Source organism: Scyliorhinus canicula, chromosome 14 (genome assembly GCF_902713615.1).
Source record: "Scyliorhinus canicula chromosome 14, sScyCan1.1, whole genome shotgun sequence".
In the NCBI taxonomy this organism is placed as follows: Eukaryota; Metazoa; Chordata; class Chondrichthyes; order Carcharhiniformes; family Scyliorhinidae; genus Scyliorhinus; species Scyliorhinus canicula.
Genome location: NC_052159.1, coordinates 67,661,943 through 67,684,393, shown reverse-complemented (window position 1 = coordinate 67,684,393; position 22,451 = coordinate 67,661,943). Strand labels below are relative to the sequence as shown.

Below are 22,451 nucleotides of genomic sequence, written 5' to 3'. Positions count from 1 at the left end.
TGAGTAAAGAAACTGCCTCTGACATCTGTCCTATATCTACCACCCTTCAATTTAAAGCTATGTCCCCTCGTGTTGGTCATCACCATCCGAGGAAAGAGACTCTCACTGTCCACCCTATCTAACCCTCTGACTATCTTATATGTCTCTATTCAGTCACCTCTCAGCCTTCTCCTCTCTAACAAAAACAACCTCAAGTCCCTGAGCCTTTCCTCGTAAGACCTTCCCTCCATACCAGGCAACATCCTAGTAAATCTCCTCTGAACCCTTTCCAAAGCTTCCACATCCTTCCTATAATGTGGTGACCAGAACTGCACGCAGTACTCCAGGAGCGGCCGCACCAAAGTTATGTACAGCTGCAGCATGACCTTGTGGCTCCGAAACTCAATCCCCCTACTGATAAAGGCTAGCACACCATATGCCTTCTTAACAGCCCTATTAACCTGGGTGGCAACTTTCAGGGATTTATGTACCTGGATGCCGAGATCTCTCTGTTCATCTACACTACCAAGAATCTTGCCATTAGCCCAGTACTCTGCATTCCTGTTACTCCTTCCAAAGTGAACCACCTCACACTTTTCCGCATTAAACTCCATCTGCCACCTCTCAGCCCAGCTCTGCAGCTTATCTATGTCCCTCTGTATCCTATAACATCCTTCAGCACTATCCACAACTCCACCGACCTTCGTGTCATCTGCAAATTTACTAACCCATCCTTCTACACCCTCTTCCAGGTCATTTATAAAAATGACAAACAGCAGTGGCCCCAAAACAGATCCTTGCGGTACAACACTAGTAACTAAACTCCAGGATGAACATTTCCCATCAACCACCCCCCTCTGTCTTCTTTCAGCTAGCCAATTACTGATCCAAACCGCTAAATCACCTTCAATCCCATACTTCCTTATTTTCTGCAATAGCCTACCGGGGGGAACCTTATCAAACGCCTTACTGAAATCCATATACACCACATAAACCACTTTACCCTCATCCATCTGTTTGGTCACCTTCTCAAAAAACTCAATAAGGTTTGTGAGGCATGACCTACCCGTCACAAAACCGTGTTGACTATCGCTAATCAACTTGTTCTTTTCAAGTTGATTATAAACCCTATCTCTTATAACCTTTTCCAACATTTTACCCACAACCGAAGTAAGGTTCGCAGGTCTATAATTACCAGGGTTGTCTCTACTCCCCTTCTTGAACAAGGGGACAACATTTGCTATCCTCCTGTCTTCCGGCACTATTCCTGTCGACAAAGACGACATAAAGATCAAGGACAAAGGCTCTGCAATCTCCTCCCTGGCTTCCCAGAGAATCCTAGGATAAATCCCATCTGGCCCAGGGGACTTATCTATTTTGACATTTTCCAAAATTGCTAACACCTCCTCCTTGTGAACCTCAATTCCATCTAGCCTGGTCGACTGAACCTGAGTATGCTCCTCGACAACATTGTCTTTCGCCAGTGTAAACACTGACGAAAAATATCCATTTAACGCTTCCCCTATCTCCTCTGATTCCACACACAACTTTCCACTACTATCCTTGATTGGCCCTAATCTTACTCTAGTCATTCTTTTGTTCCTGATATACCTATAGAAAGCCTTAGGGTTTTCCTTGATCCTATCCGCCAACGACTTCTCGTGTCCTCTCCTCGCTCTTGTTAACTCTCCCTTTAGGGCCTTCCTGGCTAACTTGTAACTCTCAAGTGCCCTAACTGAGCCTTCATGTCTCATCCTAACATAAGCCTTCTTCTTCCTCTTGACAAGTGCTTCAACTTTCTTAGTAAACCACGGTTCCCTTGCTCGACAACTTCCTCCCTGCCTGACAGGTACATACTTATCAAGGACACGCAGTAGCTGTTCCTTGAAAAAGCTCCACATTTCGATTGTACCCATCCCCTGAAGTTTCCTTCTCCATCCTATACATCCTAAATCTTGCCGAATAGCATCATAATTGCCTTTCCCTCAGCTATAATTCTTGCCTTGCAGTATATACCTATCCCTGCCCATTGCTAAAGTAAACATAACCGAATTGTGATCACTATCACCAAAGTGCTCACCTACATCTAAATCTAACACCTGGCCGGGTTCATTACCCAGTACCAAATCCAATGTGGCCTCGCTCCTTGTTGGCCTGTCTACATACTGTGTCAGAAAACCCTCCTGCACACACTGCACAAAAACTGACCCATCTTTGGTACTCGAACTATAGTATTTCCAGTCAATATTTGGAAAGTTAAAGTCCCCCATAACAACTACCCTGTTACTCTCGCTCCTGTCGAGAATCATCTTTGCAATCCTTTCCTCTACATCTCTGGAACTATTCGGAGGTCTACAGACAACTCCCAACAGGGTGAACTCTCCTCTCCTGTTCCTAACCTCGGCCCATACTACCTCAGTAGACGAGTCCTCAAACGTCCTTTCTACTGCCGTAATATTTTCCTTGATTAACAATGCCACACCCCCTCTCTTTTACCATCTTCTCTGTTCTTACAGAAACATCTAAATCCTGGAACCTGCAACAACCATTCCTGTCCCTGCTCTACCCATGTCTCCGAAATCGCCACAACATCGAGATCCCAGGTACCAACCCATGCTGCAAGCTCACCCCCCTTATTCTGGATGCTCCTGGCGTTGAAGTAGACACACTTCAAACCAGCGTCTTGCTTGCCGGTGCCCTCTATTGAACATTTAACCCTATCCCTGACCTCACTACTCTCAACATCCTGTAAACTGGGACTACAATTTAGGTTCCCATCCCCTTGCTGAATTAGTTTAAACCCCCCCGAAGAGCACTAGCAAATCTACCCCCCCCAGGATATTGGTACCCCTCTGGTTCCGGTGAAGACCATCCTGTTTGTAGAGGTCCCACCTACCCCAGAATGAGCCCCAATTATCCAGGAAACCAAAACCCTCCCTCCTGCACCATCCCTGTAGCCACATGTTCAACTCCTCTCTCTCCTTATTTCTCACTTCGCTAGCACGTGGCACGGGTAACAACCCAGAGATAACAACTCTGTTTGTTCTAGCTCTCAGCTTCCACCCTAGCTCCCTGAATGTCTGTCTCAAATCCCCATCTCTCTTCCTACCTATGTCGTTGGTACCTATGTGGACCACGACTTGGGGCTGCCCCCTCCCCCTTAAAGATCCCAAAAATACGATCAGAGACATCACAAACCCTGGCACCTGGGAGGCAACACACCAACCGTGAATCTCTTTCGTTCCCACAGAACCTCCTGTCTGTTCCTCTAACTATGGAGTCCCCAATGACAAGTGCTCTGTTCCTCTTCTTCCTTCCCTTCTGAGCAACAGGGACAGATTCTGTGCCAGAGACCTGTGCCCCATTGCTTACCCCTGGTAAGTCGTCCCCGTAACAGTATCCAAAACGGTATACTTGTTATAGAGGGAAACGACCACAGGGGATCCCTGCACTGCCTGCCGGTTCCCTCTCCCTCCCCTGACGGTAACCTATCTACCTTCTTCTTTTACCTGAGGTGTGACTACCTCCCTATAACTCCTCTCAATAACCCCCTCCGCCTCCCGAATGATCCGAAGTTCATCCAGCTCCAGCTCCAGGTCCCTAACGCGGTTCTCGAGGAGCTGGAGTTGGGTGCACTTCCCACAGAAGTAGTCAGCAGGGACACTCGAGGTGACCCTTTCCTCCCACATTCTGCAGGAGGAACATTCAACTGCCCTAGCCTCCATTCCCACTGAACTAACTTCCCAACTACTGAAAACTAAAAACTAAAAAAAAACTTGTTAGTTTAGCAATCCGACGGACAGAACTTTTTTTTTGGTTAGAGGAGGAGGATGGGTGGGAGACACTACGTAAGTAGTGTTTCGGGTAAAGCTGTCACTCGAGAACAGCCCCTTCACAAACCACCTTCAACTTACTCTGACCGTACTGCACGTAAGCAAATCTCCCCGGAACTGCCAATCAGAAGCTCTGCTCTGCTGCCCTCTGGGAATTTGTATTGCTTTTCGTAGTGTTAAATCCTTTCTTATCTGTAAGAGATCTGATAATGATTTGTCTAGAACCCCGACTATGATTCTGTCATGAATCAACTTGTCCTTTAAGATTCCATTATCACAGTTCCCTGCCAGCCTATGAAGATTACAGATGAATAATTCCACACCTTCTCCTCTTTGGGTTCTGAATTTAGCCCATTCAATTATTAAGTTTCTACGGCACTGAAATACGGATCAAAAGCATGAAGTCTCATCAACTCACAGCCTTTCTATCGCACCATCAGCAATAGATCCGACTACAACGAGTAGTGTACTGACTTGGTCTTTTTGATCTTTTTTGGAGAAGCCAGAAGCAGTGAACATCTCTCTAGTTGTCCCAGTTCTGAGGCTGTTGCTAGCTTTCAGCACTCCCAACGTTTTCCTGGGAGCTGTAGTATGGGTTTTATGCTTTGACATGCCCTGGAATTGTTGCTGCTTCACTGGTGCAGCTTGTTACTTCAGGTCTGTTCTCACTGCCTCTGGACTCCGAGTCTGTGTCTTAGCTTGCACCTGCTGCACCCATGATGGTCCGACTCTGTGGTGAGTTTACATTTGTTCATTTGTTCCTTTTACTGATGTTTTGACTTGCCAGGTCTGTAGGCTCTTTTCTTAAAATTTAGAATGAGAAAAACAGAGTTTTGCATATATATGACACTACTCCAACAGTGATAATGGTACAAAATAAAAATAGAAACAAGAAATGAGCCTTCGCTATCAACAGAACCGTGACTGAGGCTCCAATACTAATTTACATGTTCACAGCAGTGTTCATTTTTACAGTGTTTTGACAGGTTCCTTCCTGGAACTGCAACCGCTTGATGGTCGAATTCTGTCCCAGCTTTACCCTGCATATGTACAGATATAGTTGTCTCCATTTCACTGCGGGGGGAAGGAAGTTCCGTTCCCCCCATGAATTTGAGTTATCGAGGGAGGGTTTGTTTGTTTTCCCGGTTTCTCTCTGTGTGGGAGGGGTTTTTGTTCTCTCCTGTGGGTAGCCCTCCTCCCCGTTCTTTCTCTGTTCCTCGCGAGCTTCCCGCCCTCTAGGTGACCTTCCATGCCTCCATCTTTTCTCTTTTCTGCCCTCCCCGCCTCTTCCCACCCCCCACCCCCCCCCCCCCCCCCCCCCCCTCTCCTTCCCCAGCTATTTTCCATGTCTGAAACCCTGGGGGAACGTTTTTGCCTCCTTGAGGAGAAAGTCACGTGAATGAAATGAAAATGAAAATGAAAATGAAAATCGCTTATTGTCACGAGTAGGCTTCAAATGAAGTTACTGTGAAAAGCCCCTAGTCACCACATTCCGGCACCTGTTCGGGGAGACTGTTACGGGAATCGAACCGTGCTGCTGGCCTGCTTGGTCTGCTTTCAAAGCCAGTGATTTAGCCCTGTGCTAAACAGCCCCAGTACCTGCAGTACCTAGTACCTGCAGGTATCTAAGCTCATTCCATTGTGGTAGTTGCCGCCTCTCTGTAAGTTCCCCCAGTGTCCCCAGTCAGTCGTCTATGTGCATTCCTCTACTGTCAGCGTCCCTCTGTCCTCCTCCAATGTCCCAAATACAACGCCTTTCCTCACTGGTGTGAATCTGTGGTTGTTGCTGATTGGGGCACACATGGACATCTCGCCAATTTCAAAGTGGTGCCTAAACTGGTTCCATGTCCTTAGGGTGGGTAGTACCACTGGACCCCTGAAGTGTGTGTGTGTTTTGGGGGGGGGGGGGGGCAGGAGTGCCGCTGACGCCAGGGCTTGGTGAGACGTCCACATGCAGGAGGCCTCTTCCATTTGGACCCAGTCCACATCCAGCTCCCTTAGCCACCCCCTCACCCTCTCCACGTTGGCCGCCCAGTGGTGTGGTGATTTGTCTGTGAATAGTATTGTATGCAGGTAGCAATACGACTTCCAACCAGCTGGTGGTGTCAGACCTTGGTTCCGTGAGGTGGCAGGCTCATCAGTTGGTAGTAAAGCATACATCAGGACAGTCGCACATCGGGTAGTTCCAGAGCAACTTAGTCCGTGTAGTATTCTGTATGTTACCCTTCCACGTGTTCATCAATAAAGCATCATTCGAAGTAAGTCACCAGTAGTTCTGTGAGAATCATTGCAACAGCAAGACAACAGAACTTAATAAGTGGTAGAGCAGAAAGTTTGGTAGGGCCAGGCCTCCCACGTTCCGTCCTAATTGTAGAATAGGCTTAAATACCCTAGGAACTCTTCACCCCCCCCCCCCCCCCCCCCACCCCCCCAGACGAAGGCCATGATTAACCTGTCGACCCTGTTAAGAAGGGTTTGGGTTAAGCAGCATATCCATTTTGTCTGCCTGAGTTCTTCCAACCAGTGAAAGAAGGAGTGAGTCCATCTTTGCAGGCCCTTCTTCACTCCTCCACCAGGCTGGACGGGTTTCTGGTGTGGAGCCTCTTCCGTGTGTGGGCCACTTGCATGCCTAGTTGCCTGAACTTGGTCTGGGTTACTTTAAACGGCAGTTCTTCCAGCTCCGCTCCTCCCTCTTGGGGGTTTACCAGAAAGATTTTGTCCTTTCCCAGGTTGAGTTTGTAACCTGAGAAGGTGCCGAACTCCCTAAGGAGTTTGGTTATCTTTCCCATACTGGCTAGGGGGTTTGATATGTAGATGAGTAAGCCATTCGTATAGAGTGAGACTCTATGCTCTCTGCCCCCTCCCTGAAAGCCCGTCCACCAATCCGTCAATCTAAGGGTGATCGCCATTGTGAACAGGAGCGAGATTAGTGGGCACCCATACCTTTTTCCCCTGTCCAGCCAGAAGTATTCAAAGCTGGTTGTGTTTGTCTGCCTGCTTGCCATATGAGCACTGTGCAGAGGTTTCACCCACATGGTGAACCCAAACCATTCAAGGACCTCCATGAGGTACTTCCATTCTACTTGATCGAAGGCTTTCTCAGCATTCAGGGTGTCTTCTCCCTGGATGGGGTCATTATTACATTCAGTAGGTGCCTGAAGTTCGTTGTTAGCTGTCTGCACTTAACAACCCCGGTCTGATCCTCCACAATCATCTCTGGCAGGCACCTTTCCAGTCGCCTCGCCAGAGCTTTTGCGAAGTTTTTTGCATCAGTATTTAAGAGAGAGATGGGCCTGTATGTTCCACAGTCTGTCGGATCTTTGTCCTTTTTGGATATCAATGTGATCGATGCCTGGGCCAGCATGGGCAGCAGGGCCCCCTTTGACAGTGAGTCATTGAACATCTCTGGCAGGTGGGGACCAGCTGAGAATTTTTTGTGAAAGTCCAGCAGGAACTCAACTGGTCCTGGAGCTTACCCTGACTCATGGAGTTGATGCACTCCATGATTTCACCCAGCCCTAGCTGTGCTTCCAGTATTTGTTTCCTGTTCTCCTGCACCACCAGTATATCCAGTTTGTCAAGGGACTGTTCCATCCCCGAGACCTCGCCGGGGACTGGAAGGTGCATAGCCCTCGGTAAAAGTTTGTAAAAGCCTTATTGACCTTGTTTGGGTCTGCTACCAACCTACCGTTTATCTCCCTAACTTGTGCTACCTCTTTTACGGCCACCTGTTTTCTCAATTGGTGAGCCAGCATGCGGCTGGCCTTGTCTCCATGTAAAACGCCCACCGTGCCTGTTGGAGCTGGTGGACTGCCTTTCATATGGTGAGCAGGTCAAATTCCATCTGCAGCTTTTTCCTTTCCACCAGCAGTTCCACGGTTGGGGCTGTGGTGTAGAGTCTTCTTAATGTTCTCTGCGTTTTTTACTTTCTGTCCACTGTCACTATATTTTGTTGTGTGGTAAGGGTGTAGACATGCTTCTTTGAGGCTTGCCTAATCTTCCAAAGTAAGCTGCTCAATACTACAATTTCTTAAAACTATTACTCTTTATTTGCAGCTCCTCGGGCAGAACGGGAGCACAGTGGTTCGCACTGTGGCTTCACAGCACCAGGATCCCAGGTTCGATTCCCGGCTGCGTCACTGTCTGTGCGGAGTCTGCACATTCCCCTTGTGTCTGCGTGGGTTTCCTCCGGGTGCTCCGGTTTCCTCCCAGAAGTCCCGAAAGACGTAGTGTTAGGTAATTTGGACATTCTGAATTCTCGCTCTGTGTACCCGAACAGGTGCCGGAATGTGGTGACTAGGGGCTTATCACAGTAACTTCATTGCAATATAAGGCTACTTGTGACAATAAAGATTATTATTATTTTGTACATATTGCGAATTCTATGCAAGGTTGAAACTTCTCCTCCTTCCAGACCTCTGTTACTCAGTCTTGTGATGTGATGTTGTTATTATTTCGGCATCATGTATGCTTCTGATTTTAATCCTTTATAGAGTGGATGGAAGGCGGAAAACCTATGCAACATCTCTTCAATGACACATTGGTCTGCTGAGAGAAATTCCCAGGTTGTGGGCCATCCTACCATGGAGGAGCAACAAATTGAGCTAGGTGACACTAAACTACCGCTTTCAAGCACCAGCAGCCGACCAAATGGCCTGTTTTATGGGATTGAGACTGAGTCTTCGGGCTGGATTCTCCATTTCAGCGGCTAGGTGCTGGCTCAAATGGAGAATTCATGGGAGGTTTGTGATGAAAAGATGGGCGCCGACCCCTCACCAATTTCGGGACAGATGAAGGATTGCAGCAGCGCCACGTGAAACTCCCGACTCCCGCGCCGAAAATGGTCGGAGAATGGCCAGAAACCGGGCCGCGCATGCACACGGCTGCCGACCTGCAGCAGTCGTGCAACATCCAACATGGCGCCGGCCGAGTGCGGACCCGACCCGCCATGCGCGACCCCACAGGCCACTCCCCACCATCCCCCCAGCACTCGCGGAAGTTCCCTGGCCAGCGGCACGGATCCTGGCCGAGTGCGGCGGCGCTGGACACAGTCTGCAGCTGCCACACTGGTTTCCGACCACTGAGACCACAGGTGTCCACGTGATCAGGAACTCGGCACATTGGGGGCGGAGCATCCCAGGAGGGCTGGCTGATGACACGCCAACGCCGTTGCAACAGCACAGGACACGTGCCGCAATTATGCCATTTCCGAGAGGGTCGAGCATGGCTAACCAGAGTCAAACCGGTGGCGGCCCCGATTTGGAGTCCGAGTCGATTCTCCGCCCAATCGCCAATTACGATATTGGATTCAGGCAATGGAGAATCCAGCCCTTCATGCTACCACTCTGCTTTCACTGGCTGAGTGGTTAAGAGATCTTACTCAACAATAGCAATGAAAATAATCAACAAAAAAATCTTTATTAGTGTTAGAAGTAGGCTTACATTAACCCTGCAATGAAGTTACTATGAAAATCCTCCAGTCGCCACACTACGTCACCTGTTCAGATACATTGAGGGAGAATTCAGCATGTCAAATTAGCCTAACAAGCTTGTCTTTTGGGACTTGTGGGAGGAAACCATAGCTCCCGAAGGAAACCCATGCAGATACGGGGAGAACGTGCGGACTCAGCACAGACAGTGACCCAAGCGGGATTTCAATATGGGTCCCTGGTGCTGTAAAGCAAAAGTACTAACCACTGTGCTGCCAGGCCACTATTTGTGACGAGAAAAACTGGAATTTTTTAGCACCTTCCTGTCCCAAGGCACTTCACTGGAATGTAATCAAAGTTTATCAAGCATCATGAGGAGATATTAGGAGGTAGAAAATAAGGAGCCTCTCAAAGGAGGAAATAGTGGTTGGGGCGGAAAGGTTTAGGGAATAAATTCCAAAGCTTTAGAGCATAGTCTCTAAAGACATAGCCAAAGATATTGGGGTGAGAAAATTAGGGATGTGTCAGAAAACATATTGAGTGCAGAAGCCTAGGAGGGGTGTATTAGATTTCACAGAAAAGGTCGAGAGAGAGACCTTGGAAGGATTTGTACATAACAATGAGAATTTCAAATCTGAGACTCAGCGAGCATGATAAACCAGACTTGGTGAATGTTAGGAAGCTGACAATTGACTTTTGGATGAGCTGAAGTCCACAAAAAGTGAAATATTAGTGGTTAGGCAGAAAAACATTGATATAGTTGAGTCTGGAATTTCTAAATGCTTAAATAAGGGTTGCAGTAGCAGATTTGCTAAAGTTCGAGTGGAAAAGACAATCTTGGTGCTGAAGACAAGATAGACTAATAGTTCAATAAGGATCAAAGACATTGAGATTGACAGTGTCCAGGGAATCATTAGGATGGATGGTTGGAATCAGGGGTGTAATACATGGCCAGGCTATCATAGTTGTGGCAAGAACCAAAAACAATGGCTTTGGTCTTCCAACTCTTTATGATAAAATATATGTAATTTATTGAAGTATCAAGGGAAGAAATCTATTACTATTTAGTTAATTGTAGCACTTCACACACTAGAAAACCTTTATCAGATCATCCTTCAGTCTTCTCAGATTCAGTGAAATGGATCCTTAATTTCTCAACTCTCCGTTGATAAACTTAGGCAGTCAAACTTGGTAACATTCAATCGAATGTGTTGCAAAGTATTTTTTAGAATTCTTTCTTCCCACCTGCAATATCACACTCCAGGAGTCTGCGGACATGTGATTCTTTTGTCGGGGATTTATAAAACAAACTATGCACACATGTTTTTCCTTTAAAATTTTACAAAACTTGAATATTGATGTAAAAAGTGACATATTACTGAAGCTTTTCATCTGCACTCAACAGGACAAATGCAAGAATTGCAAATTTCAGTCAATCACAACAGGTTGTACTACAAGACAAAAAGATGCTGATTGATTGGCAGTAAATTCTGATTGGCCAAGGTTTTGTCATGGCGAAAGCAATGGGGAAACTAGGCTCCCCAAGATCCCAGATAATTTTAAAAGGCACAAGACTTGAACATATTGCTTTTGCTTGCAAGAACAGTTCCTTTAATATGAATGTATGTTGCTTATAATAAGCATGAATATGCCATGTTATGAGCACGGCTGACTACCTTAAATTGATTGTTAGTGTAACTATTAGCACACTCTGGATTGTTCAGCAAGTGTTGCCCAATTACAGAATCATAACTCGCTGTAGATGTTTTGTTTTGGGTTTTGCAAGCACAGGGTGGTTGCATACAGCGAACAATCAAAGGAATATGTTATTTGATTGGATCAGCCAACCTCTAGGAGTTATGACCTCTGTATCTGAAATCACACATGAGCATTGAAATTCATAAATGATGCTCCGCAATTGTGTGGTGGGAAGAACATTGTTTTGGACTAATGGCAGTATCATTTTAATAGAAATGCCATTTGTGTAACCACTGCATAGCAACAGAGCAAAATCACTTCCATAACCTGTTGTTTACATTTTTGAGATTCTTTGCCTTTCCAGGATAATTTGAGATGACTGGTTACTTTGGACAACAGGTCAAGGAAATTGTTTCATGCTGCTGCTGTGCAATGGCAATGTAAATGTTATTTTCCGGCAACAGGTGCTGCTGTTGGTTCAAAAGGATGTTTTAGCAACCACACAATTGAGGAACGTGTACAAATTTCAGTGCTGGTGTGAGTCCAGGTAGATCAGCCATACGTTCCTTCAGGTTTAGCTCACTTGGCTAGACAGCTGGTTTGCGATGCAAAACAAGGCCAGCAATACGGGTTCAATTCCTGTACCAGCTGAGCTTAATCATGAAGGCCCTGCCTTCCCAACTTTGCCCCTCACCTGAGCTATGGTGATCCTCAGGTTAAATCACCACCAGTCAGCTCTCCCCCTCAAAGGGGAAAGCAGCCTGTGGTCATCTGGGACTATGCCGACTTTACCGTACCTTCCTTCAGACTTCTGTAATATAAAGAACAGGTCGTATTCAATCAGCCCACAATCACAAAATTCAAAATGAAACATCTACTGGTAGATGTGATTTCATGATTGAACATCACTTGCTGAGTGTACCAATAACTACACTAACAGCTAATTTAATCTAATCAGTCAAACTCATAACATATCTGGAAGTGACATACATTTATTTGCAGGGACCGTTCTCTGCAAACAAAGGAATATATTCGAGCCTTGCACTTTAAAAAAAATACCTAGGAGCTTGTAAAAACCAATAGTTCCCCATTGCTTTCTCCGTGGCAACACCCCAGCCAATCAGAGTTGTCGTGCTAACCAATCGACACCATTTCTATGTGATCGTTAGAAATTTGGCATTTTTCCATTTGCCCTGTTGAGTGTAAGAAGACAAGCTTCAGCAACATCTCTTTCCATTAATATCCAAAAGATTTTAATGTATCTTCAAGACTGATTCAAAATCACCACTACTACACAATACATAATTCTTATGAAACACTACAACGTGATAATACAGTAATGGTGTTCCAAGAAATAATCATACAAACAACCACAGATGATCAGTCTTTGTTGGTTTTAGGACCTCAAGGCAACTGACCAAATCACCTCCTCCCATCTGCAGTAGAGATTCCATTAACATCCACTTGTTATACCTTCTTTCAAGCCAGCCCTTTGAGTACAGGCTAGATGGCAAGAAAAATGGTGCAGGTAAACATTGAGTGGCAAGTCCAAACACTTCCCATTGCCATTCCATATTGTCAGAGGCAAGAAAGGTGCCAGGCAGCTCATCCAGTGTCTAATTGAGTCACTTACATGACCAATTAGCAGTGTTTTTCTGCTTCCACTGGCATTTTACCAGTGGGTGGGGACGTCCAGCACCAAATGGGGAGATTATAAGGTTCAACTGGTGGCCTCCCAACAGGCTCTATTGAGAGGGTGTGAGGGATATAGATAGGGCCTTCGTTTTGGCCACTCTTTAGCCGATGGAGTGCCACCCTTGTGACAATGGCTGCCCCTATGGATTCAGTGCTGCCTACCCTCAGCAGCTCACCTGCCTTTGCTGAGACCTGCCTTTTTGGCTGCGACAATTCAGTCCCAAGTACCCCACCCCCACCCGCTGAAGTTTGATAGCTATCCACTTTCAGCCGTAGGGGGGGACATCTGCTGAATTTGCAGAATTACAGTCAATGTTACACTGATAGAATAACAATTTCCAGCATTATAAATTATTACATGTTCTTTGTTTGAACCATGGAGTTAAAACCTGGCATGACAGTATCCATCCTCCACGAGGTTCTAGAACTCACACACATACCTTCTCAGTGTCAGTGGATAGCCAAGAGAGGAGCTGGGGGGCTATAGCTCCCAGTACATATAGACGATAATGCCCCAAATCTGCAGGGCGCTTCAGATTGAGGACAAGTGAAGCCTCCCCGCCCACAAACACTTCCCACTGCAGATGGAAAATGTTAACTTTTTCAGTTTGGCATCTTGTTCTCACAAGCACTCACCAGCCTAAAACTTGAGGTTGGGTGGGAAAAGGCTCTTAAGTATTCAGGGCCTTAATAGGGTCATGGGCAATCTTCCTGTCCGAGGCCCTGACTGCCTTACTATGAAATTGCATCTAGGTCAAGGAAGACGGGAACCTGGAGGGAATCCCAACCATGTAATTTTATGTTCTCGCTCCATCACAGAAACCATCAGGGGGATTGTAAAATTCTGGCCATAAAATTGTCTTTAAATCAAGACTACATACCAAAGTCATGTGTCATATAAATACCATCCTTATTTTCAAATTAATAAAGTACATATATTTCTATATCATGGACCCACAGAATGTAGTATGAAGCAGTGTCATAAGTGAAGCCTAAACAGCCATTGTTTCCCCCAGACTTTAGGAGGAATTCCTTGGCAGGCATATTTTCAGAGGGTGCTTTCTGCCTCCACAGCTACTCAAGCACAAATACTCTCCATTGTGGCTGGTTTCAGCACTTTAATACTGGCTATTCCATCTGTAATCATTGGTGCAATAGGAGTATCGACTGGTAATGTGAAACTTTTCATCAATATTAGAATTATTTAGTGTCTAATCAGCCGGAAACATTTAAATATATATTTATATGTTTATAGACATCAAAATTATCCAAGCGTATGTTCATTAATTGAAGGTGCCAAAGAAGAGTCATTGGACTCACAACGTTACCTCTCTTTCCACAGATTCTGCAAGTCCCGTTGAGTTTTTCTGGCACTTTATGTTTGTTTTTCTGGTACTTTATGCTTGTATTTCAGCATCAACAGTATTTTGCCCTTATTATTTATTTTAAGTAGCTTATTGGGCGTCCAGTGACAGTGATGTGCTGACCAGCACAGATCAGGTGGCTCTCCTCCAGACCAGAACCAAATAGGCACTTTTAGGTGAAACTTCCCCGAAAATTCAAAAGCAACTCAACCTCAACCGAGAAAAGGATAGATTAGAACTAGAATAGAATGGGAACTTGACGCTTTCCGGGGAGAGAACACCAGAGGTGATCGTCTCCCTGGATGAAGAAAAGGCCTTCGACAGAGTCGAATGGAAGTACCTCATCGAGGTACTGGAACGGTTTGGACTGTGGACGGGGTTCACATCATCGGTGAAACTCTTCTATGCCCCCCAAAGTGAGCGTTCAGACCAACATCACCAGCTCTGAATATTTCCAGCCGCACAGAAGCACAAGGCAGGGATGCCCACTATCCCCACTCCTGTTCGCCCTGGCAATCGAACCCCTGCCGATCGCCCTGTGGGATGCAAAAGGCTGGGGGGGCATCCGAAGAGGAGGCAGAGAGCACAGAGTTCATCTATGTGGATGACCTGCTCCTCTACATGTCGAACCCACAGAATGGCCTGAAAGCAATGGAGCTCCTGGAAGAGTTTGGGGCCTTTTCAGGCAACCTGGGCAAGAGCGAGGCATTCAAAGTGAGCCCGAGCAGGGGAGGGACAGAGCTGTGGGATCGACCATTCAAACTAGACCAAAGCAAATTCCGCTACCTGGGAATCCAGATAGCCTATGACTGCACACAGATCCACAGGTAGAACCTGACCAGCCTGGCGGAGAAAGTTAAAAAGGACCTACAGAGATGGGATGCACTCCCACTTTCCCTGACAATGAGGGTGCAGCCAATCAAGATGAACGTACTGCCGAGGTTCCTCTTCCTGTTTAGATCAATGCCAATCTTCATCCCCAAGGCTTTTTCCAAGGAATAGACAAAATGATCATACCGTTTGTGTGGGGGAGAGAATCCAAGTATCCCCAAGTCGACACTGCAAATGAGTAAATATATGGGTGGCCTGGCTCTACCAAACCTGTAATACTACCGCTTGGCAGCCACAGCCGAGAGGGTGAGGGGATGGATGTAAGAACCCAGCATGGAATGGATGAAGCTGGAGGAGTCCTCCGGCAAAGGAACGACCCTCCGGAACCTCACTACGGCAGTGCTCCCATCCCCCCCCCCCCCCTCCCCCCCCGACAAAATACACACTCTGCCCAGTGGTGATTGCCATATTGAGGACATGGAACCAAATGAGGCCTCCATCTGCGGCAACGACAAATTCCCACCAGCCATGCTCGACACCACCTCAAAAAATGGAGACAGGACAAGGCGACGCTAGCAGTCAGGGACTTTTACATAGGAGACAGACTCACGACCCTGGACAAACCCCGGCACCTTCAAATCAAACACTTCCTCAGCAAGGAGACGACGAGGTACCAGTAGGCCGAAAGAGACACTCTTCTGGAGAAGTTAATAAACATAGACAGTAAGGGCGGGGGAACTGTGGGGACATCCATGGAAGACTTCTGGAAAGGGCAAGGGCTCCACTGGATGGAGCTCGGCATACTGGGAGGTGGAACTTGGGATGGAAGTGGATTGGGGACTCTGGAGCAAAGCACTGAGCAGGGCCAACTCCATCTCTTCCTGTGCAAGGCTAAGCTTCATGCAGTTTAAAGTGGTGTAGAGTGCACCCAAACAAAACCCGAACAGATTTGTCCCAAAGGTGGAGGATAAAAATGAATGGTGCCAGGGAGGCCTGGCCAACCACGCCCACATGTTCTAGGCCTGCTCCAGACTTGTTCGGTTCTGGACGGTCTTCTTCGAGATGATGTCTAAGGTTGTGAGGGTGAGGGTGGGACTATGCCCAAGAGTGGCAGTCTTTGGGGTATTGGACCAGCCAGATCTTCATATGGGGAAGAGGGCTGATGCCCTTGCCTTTGCTTCCTTAATCGCCCTCCAGAGAATCCTGCTCAGCTGTCGATCAGCAGTACCACCCACGGCTACAAAATAGCTGGCAGATCCATCAAAATTTCTCCACCTGGAGAAGATCAAGTCCACTATCCGAGGGTCGGTCGAGGGCTTCCACAAAGCATAGGGGCCATTCATCGGCCTGTTCCAAGTCCTGTTCGAAGCCAATAGTGACTACTGGGGGGAGGGGAGGGTCGGTGAGGAGGGAACCCAAGGGAGTCACAGAGAGAAACAAGGGGGGAAATGGGAGCAGGGGAGAGGGGAAGAGCCCCCCTCACCCCCACCGAACCCACAAAGCCAACAACAAGAACTGCAGGAGAGGGTAGCGGACCACAGTAATACGACACCCAGCGCAAAAGTTGGTGCCAGGATAGAACCAGACTACCAATGGAGGAGCAGGGGAGGGGGAGGGGGGAGCAGGGAGGGGGAGAGTGGGTGGAGAGAATGTATGTAAAATTTGTGAATAAGGAACATCGCAACTATCAGGTGTGTAACTATCAGGTGCACTGTATATTAAATTGTTATTTTGCAAAAACTGGACAAACGCCAATAAGATATTTCCAAAAAAATTTAAGTAGCCTATTAAAGATCAATACGTATCTTCAGGACAGGAAATTATATAATGCTAGATTGAATTTCCAATGTGTTTTGAAATTTCAGCCACTAAAATGTGATTAAACAGAGGATTCCCTTTGTTAGCTGTCTAAGGGTTACATTTGATTTTTTTACAGACTGGAATCAGACTGAGTATGGTCTTCCAGATCCTATGGACAGGAATGAAACTCAGATGATTTTGCCTCTTATACTACGGTACCTTTGTCCAAGTTACATTGCATTTTTTGGCCTTGGAGCTGTCTCTGCTGCAGTGATGTCATCAGCTGACTCTTCCATCCTATCAGCAAGTTCCATGTTTACTCGGAATATTTATCATGGTGTATTTAGGCGTGAAGTGAGCATGCCTTAAATCTACAAGTATTCAAGTTTATTCATTGTACATATTTACTTTCTTTTGCAATGTTACAAATGTTTTACCAAGTAATACATTTTTGATAAGTTAGATGAAAGATGGCGATTGCTCAATACGGCATCTGGGTAACAAACTCAGTTTATCCAATTACATTAAATAGATTGACTACTATTACTGAAAGAAGTTTGTTTTAAAATATATGTGGTTAAATTATCAATATCCTGATCTCAAATGGCCAGATTGGGTTCCCAAAAAGTGAAGAGAGAATTTGAACTCTTCAGCAGAAAGCCAAAACGAGTATAAAGCTTGTCTGCTGGCAAACAAATCTTGAGTGGCTCAGAGAGCCCTCCCCAGTCCTTGTGATAGTTAAGGTTGGTAACACTACAGGAATGCCCTGGAGTCTCCAGAAATTAAAAATTAATCACCCAGACACGGTTGGCAGTCCCAGCAGGAAAATCATAAGGACATTAAGAGATATGGTGCATTTTTTCCATTTCCTTTAAATTTAATTTATTGGTTAAAAAAGTTGGAGATGGATAGAAAGAAAACCTGTCTATTTTAGCAGGGTGAGAGCATTAGAGTTGAAATGTCCATGAATACATCCAAATAGGGGCTGGTTCACGAAAGTTTTAGTTGTGGGAAGGGAGGGTGACCAGGGCAGCAACTTATTGGGCCTGGAGCAACATTCCAGTTCCCCTGGCCCAAGAAAAATTGTTTAAATCTTTACCTTTTAGAGCCTCTCTTCTTCCCCAAAAGGTTTTACTGATCGCTACACGGCAGGAATCTGGCAGCAAATAGAGCTGCTTGATCATAAAACACCAGTTCACCCAGAATCTGCTGAACAGAGGAATTTTAAATTCCTCCTTTGGTTTCAAAGCTAAGTGGTAGAATTAAATCACTCTACACTAGCCATAACAATGCATTCACACACAATTTATTGAACAGGCAGCGTAATGCCCAGTTTGAGTGAAGAGTGAGTTGAAAAGTATGTTAGAGAATTTGTGGCAGACATTTAAGGAGTTATTTCATAACTCTCAACAAAAATACATTCCATTTTGAAGGAAGGACACTTTGAGAAGCAACACCATTTGTGGCTAACTAAGAAAGTTTTACGGAAGGTATCAAATTGAAAGAAAAGATGTACGATACCACAATAAATAGTGGTCGACCAGAAGTTTGAGAAACAATCAGAAACCAGCGAAAGATGACTAAAAATTTATTAAGAGGGAGAAACAATGAATATAAACACAAAGAGCAATAGCTATTAATAGTATATGAGCGCAATTGAATGGAAACATTTCAAAGTCCAGTTTTGGGAATGTTTGGCAGGGAGTTTCACGACGGCTGCATTGGCGCGATCGTGGCCCATATTCAACAACACTGAGTGCCAAAAAGGAGCCCCCATGAGATTCTTGACATTGTCTCCAGAGCTGACTGAATCTCCTGAATCCCGTCTCAGCAGCTTGCACTAACACGGGGAAACTGCTTTTAAACGTTCCCTCACTACTCACTCCCAGTCAGCAGACAAAGATGGCAGTGCAATCCTGTTCTTCACTTTGGGGATGCCGAACTGGCCAGGTTTCTTGACACTGTGGGTGAGAGGGGAGGGCACCCTGTTCCCCTGAGGGAGCAGGAAGCTCAGGAAGCTGTGTCAGTAATGCCACCTGGGAGGCAGTGCAGTGGCTGTCAGTGCGGGTAGCATGACAAGGAGATCCGCCCTGCAATGCAGGAAGAAGACAAACGTCCTCCAATGAGCTGCAAGGGTAAGTTACCACTTCTCTTCTGCCATCAGTTCCGCCTGCCACCGTCAAATTCCTAAACCTCACAAAATCACTGACTGGCACCTCGCAGCCTCTCCACATCTAGGGTGGGATTCTCCGAACCCCCGGGGTCAGAGAATCGCCTGGGGCCGGCGTCAATCCCGCCCCCGCTGTGTCCCGAATTCTCCGCCCCCCGAGATTCGGCGGGGACGGGAATCGCGCCGCGCCGGTCGGCGGGCCCCCCCGTGGCGATTCTCCGGTCCGCTATGGGCCGAAGTCCCGCCGCTGACAGGCCTCTCCCGCCGTCGTGGATTAAACCACCTACCTGACCGGCAGGATTGGCGGCGCGGGCCTCATAATGCACCTCCCTGCCATATCCCTTTACCCTGTTATTTTTATTAGAAATATAGAAATATTAGCTGTCATGCATGCTCCCTGGGTAGCGGGCACAGTCCTTGGGTTGTGGGCACATACTTGCATGATTCAAAGGCAGTAGTCACACATGGTCTGAACATTCAGGGATTGGAACCCTTTCCTGTTCATATAGGGAACCCCCTGATGCCCCGATGCTCGCGGGCAACTTGCGTGACATTGAAGGCCCCCTGGATCTGGGCATCCCACCGATGGCACCAAACCCTGCAGCACAGCCATCTTGGTGGGCCTGGTCCAACTTGAGGGTGATATAGTTGGATGACGTGGCAAACAGAGCATCCGTAACCTCCTGGATGCACCTGTCAGCTGACGTTTGGGATAAGCCACACAGATTGTCGCTAGAGCCCTGTAATGACTCAGCGGTATAAAGGTTCAGGGCTGTAATCACCCTCACAGGCACCGGAAGCGGTATTCCTCCTCCTCCATGGGCTGCCAAGTCCGCAAGGATGTAGCACGGGTGCCGCACTATCTCTCTGCTGAGACGCAGTCTTCTCCGGAACATGGTGTCCGTCAGCTCATGAATGACCATCGATGCCTGTATACCATGGGTCATCACTGGCTTTCCCTTCTGGGTCCATCCCCAGTCTGATGGGCCACCAGGTCTTCAAGGTGTGCAGCGACTCCCTTTCACATGGGGTTCCGCCTCCAGCCTGGGTTTGCCTTGCTGACATATCTGGCATCGGCCTATCTCGGCTGCCACAAGCAAAATGAGGGCAGTCGCTACGGGATCAATTCCAGCAAACATTGTTATGTCTGTAAATAATGGGAGGAGGGAGACTGACAATCAGTTAGGGCTTCCACCGTGGGACCCTCAAATCTCCCAGGCCACCCCCACCCTTAAGTGTCCTGCTTTCTCTCAGAGAGCCATCCAGCGAGCCAGTTGTGCTAGCAACCTTTCTCTGCACATTCACCCCCAACCACATCAGGAACCCCTAGACCCCAGAGCCCAGAACTCTGCTGGGAACAAGTGGGTGACTGTGCTCCTCGCCCTCCAGTCATCCATACACTTAGCCTCTGGCTGCGAGAAGACTCTCAGTGCTGAAGTCCTGCTCGTTAGTGTTTGATTGTTGCAGCTGCCTCTATGGTGCTAACACTCCTAGAGTTCAGACATACCATTCAGACATCAAAGGTTACTGGACATGCAATGCACTAGTCATCCTCTGGGACATGGCACATGTGCCGTTGGAGAGGCACCTGAGAGTTAAGGGGTGTGAAGTGCTATCACAACTAACAAGGCTAATTCCTCATTTGAAATAGCCTTCAACTGCGAATCTAGAGGCTGCTCACAGTCAAAGGGAGTGAAATTGAATTTCAGGATCGACGCCGCAGCAGAGATCTGTCCTGGAAGGGTCTGGTAGGACAGACAGGCTCCAGCTGTGATTGCCCTTGTTATGCCCCTGGTGCGGCATGGTAATGCAGTGGTTAGCACTGCTGACTCCCAGCGCCAAGAACCCAGGTTCAACTCCGATATCGGGTGAGACGCCGATATCGGGTAACTGTGTGGAGTTTGCACTTTCTCCCCGTGTCTGCTTGGGACTCCTCCGGATGCTTCGGTTTCCTCCCATAGACCACAAATGTGCAGGTTAGGTGGATTGGCCATGCTAAGTTGGCCCTAGGTGGGGTTATAGGGATAGTGTGAGGTTTGGGCCTAGGTAGGGTGCTCTTTTGGAATGTCAGTGCAGATTTGCTGGGCCGAATGGCCTCCTTTTGCACTGTAGGGATTCTATGACTCTAAGACTCTATGATATGGGTCTCCGCAATATTTAAAGATGGGTTGAAGACCTAACAGGCACAAAGCCCCTTACCTCCTGGCCCAGGGATGATGCCAGACCTAGAACGCCTCAGCCCAGTCCCGAACACTGGAGCAGCAGCTCTGGTGCCCTTGAGCTGCATGCCGGAAAATAGAAATGGCTACTCATCTCCTGACTTCCCCTCAGTAGCCATTGCCCCAGCTTCCCGTTTTTGAAAAGGAGGGCTAAACAATGCCCACGTGACTTCCAACTGAGGAGTCGGGTAATTCCCAAGAGGCTGCTGGTTCATGATATTCTTGCCATTTTTGGGTGTGATCCGGAACTTCCCATTGGGGGGGTCATATAAAAAGGTTTGCGCCCAGTGCAAATCTAGATTTTGGCCTTTCCCGCTATTCAAACAGCGCACTGAACGCAATGCGGCAGTTGACTCGTGCCCTATAAAAAGGAAAACAGTAGCTACAGTGAGCATTGATTCCTCAGAGGATGAGACCAGGGAATTAATAATGAGAAAAAAAAAATGGCATAGACTTTGAACAAGTATTTTAAGGTCGGAGAATCAGCGCGGCACTGCGCGAATCACGCCACGCCGCCCCGATGCCGGGACACAATTCTCCGCAGTGCAGAGAATCTGTGCCATCAACACCGGTGTGGTCGGCAGGGCGCAGTCAGGATTTGCGGCGACTCTCCAGCCCAGGCCAGCACAGGCCGACGCGCCGATTCTCCGACCCAGATGGGCTGAGCGGCCGTCAACAAAAAGCCGAGTCCCTCTGGCGCCGTTCTGTCATCCTCTGAGCCGGTGGGACCTTGGTTGAAGGGTCCGGCGGCGGCCTGTGGGGAGAGGGGTGTCCGACCCCGGGGGGGGGGGGGGGGGGGGGGGGGGCTTCCGTAGTGGCCTGGCAGGCCTCTGCCCCCCCAGCCTCCTTTCCTCTGCACCGGCTCCTGTAGCCCTGTGCCATTTGGCATCGGGACCGGCGCGGGGAAAAAAGCCACTGCGCATGCGCTAGTTGGCGCCGGCCCAGTTGCGCATGCGCAGACCCCGCGATGCCGGGTTCAGGCCGGCATCGGCAGCTGGAGCAGCGTAGGCCACTCCAGCGCTGTCCTAGCCCCCTGTGGGCCGCAGAATAGGGTCCCGGAATGGGAGCCGACGCCGGAGTTAAACACTCCCGTTTTACTCCGGCGTCGGCACTTAGCCGCCCTTTGTGAGAATCCCGCCCTTTGTGTCTGTCTTCACTGTAGAAGTCACAAAAAGCATCCCACAAATAGAAGGACAGAAGGAAAAAGGGAGGGAGAAACTTTGATTAATCACTGTCATTGAGAAAAAGTCCGAGGAAAACTAATGAGACTTTTTCAGAGGGTTGGTGAAGACTTGCTGGGTTGAATGGCCTCCTTCTGCACTGTCGGGCTTCTAGGACTCTCTTACAAGATAAGAGCTCATGGTGCTGGGGTGATGTATTAGACTGGATAGAGGATTGGCTAATTAATCAATAACAGACACTCAGAATTCAGG

The 22,451-nt window shown here is 47.7% G+C and overlaps 1 protein-coding gene across 7 annotated transcripts in view; it reads left to right on the top strand.

Annotated features, from left to right (window-relative positions):
* The window catches only part of LOC119977798 (high-affinity choline transporter 1-like), a 280,545-nt gene that overhangs the window by 246,749 nt on the left and 11,345 nt on the right, over positions 1-22,451 (top strand). For 6 of the 7 annotated variants that reach the window (XM_038819017.1, XM_038819018.1, XM_038819020.1 and 3 more), the window contains 2 exons: positions 13,651-13,804; positions 16,766-16,983. The exons of the other annotated variant lie outside the window; for it this stretch is intronic. In XM_038819017.1, the coding sequence (XP_038674945.1) occupies positions 13,651-13,804; positions 16,766-16,983 (372 nt within the window). The remainder of the gene's footprint in view (positions 1-13,650; positions 13,805-16,765; positions 16,984-22,451) is intronic. 7 annotated transcript variants of the gene reach the window in all.